Source organism: Chanos chanos, chromosome 3 (assembly GCF_902362185.1).
Source record: "Chanos chanos chromosome 3, fChaCha1.1, whole genome shotgun sequence".
Classification (NCBI taxonomy): domain Eukaryota; kingdom Metazoa; phylum Chordata; class Actinopteri; order Gonorynchiformes; family Chanidae; genus Chanos; species Chanos chanos.
Genome location: NC_044497.1, coordinates 38,075,995 through 38,077,500, shown reverse-complemented (window position 1 = coordinate 38,077,500; position 1,506 = coordinate 38,075,995). Strand labels below are relative to the sequence as shown.

The window sequence follows — 1,506 nt, the reverse complement described above, 5'->3', positions numbered from 1 at the left end:
GCTCTCTGTTTCATTCAAGCAGAAATGATCACATTCACTGACTCACACACATACACTTACACACACACACACACACAAGCATATGTACATACACTTTTACATGTTGCTACTAGCTCCATCTGCTGGTATCTTACAACTTTGCAGCTGCTGCTGATTGAACTACTTAGTTTGCTTCACATATGGATTCTATATTCTCACCAAATTTCTAGCATACCCTTACATTTCAGTTAATGGGTTATATTTAAGTTTAACCTATGAATAGAGTGATATTAAAGGTATATTACAGGTATAATACCTATCACCTACAGTGCAAGTATACTATAGGTATAATTTCTTATGACGCGCAGTACTGGTGTGCCACAGGTATAGTCCTTATGACCCCCGTGCAGTATACTACAGATTTAATTCCTTATGACCTACAGCTTCAAATAACATATTAGATAATCTAGTATAGTAATTGTATGAAACGTCCTGTGAGCTCAGTTTGATGATCTTGATTTGATGATCAGATCCCTATGTGAAGATTCACCTGCTCCAGAATGGTAAACGTTTGAAGAAAAAGAAGACTACGGTGAAGAAGAACACGCTGAACCCGTACTACAATGAGTCCTTTAGCTTTGAGATTCCTCAGGACCAGATGCAGGTAGAGTATAAGAAATGTCATACGTATCAGCACACGTGTCCAATGCTTTCATTTTACTGCCATATATGACACATTCCATTATCATGGCTTTGACTTCTTCTTAAAAATATAATCCTTGTTTCATTATTACTGAGTACTTGTCAAAACTTGCTCAGACTGAGCCTTGGCTTAATTCCTGTGTGATCAAGTGCAGATTGTTAAAACATAACATATACATTTCATGTCCAGTTCCATCAGCTTGTGCCGGACAATGATTTTACGACTCATCTTAAATGATTTATTTGACCTGATCCTGACATTGTGAACATTGCAAACCATGTGACATATAAAGCTCACAAACAGAATGAGTCAAGTAATGTTGTGCATGCATACACATTTCTAAACGACATATTTTCAAGCATTTTTCTCTCTTGACATGTAGAAAATCCAAGCGATCATCACAGTGCTAGACTACGATAAGATTGGCAAGAACGATGCCATTGGGAAGATCTGGGTGGGCAGTAAGGCGACGGGCACTGAGCTGAGGCACTGGTCAGACATGCTGGCCAACCCACGCCGCCCCATCGCCCAGTGGCACCCACTTAAACCAGAGGAGGAAGTTGATGCTGCTTTGGCTGCACTGACTGCCAAGAAGTAACCTTCCCACCCCTACACCCTTTCCCCTTTCTCAACCTCCAACCGATCTCCATCAACCCCAACCATCTCCAACACACCTAGCACTGCATGGCACTGACTACTAATTTGTAAAATAAAAAATAAATAAATAAATACATACATAAATAATACAATATTAATGATAATCATGATGGTAGGTAGTATTAGACCATTTTCATATTTATGTCCTATACTTAAATGAAATGCAA

General features: G+C 39.0%; 1 protein-coding gene across 1 annotated transcript in view; it reads left to right on the top strand.

Moving 5' to 3' along the window:
* The window catches only part of syt2a (synaptotagmin IIa), an 8,286-nt gene extending 7,006 nt beyond the window's left edge, over positions 1 to 1,280 (top strand). Inside the window, exons 7-8 of the mRNA XM_030769010.1 lie at positions 510 to 643; positions 1,065 to 1,280. Coding sequence (XP_030624870.1) covers positions 510 to 643; positions 1,065 to 1,280 — 350 coding nt within the window. The remainder of the gene's footprint in view (positions 1 to 509; positions 644 to 1,064) is intronic.
* Positions 1,281 to 1,506: the final 226 nt, after the last annotated feature.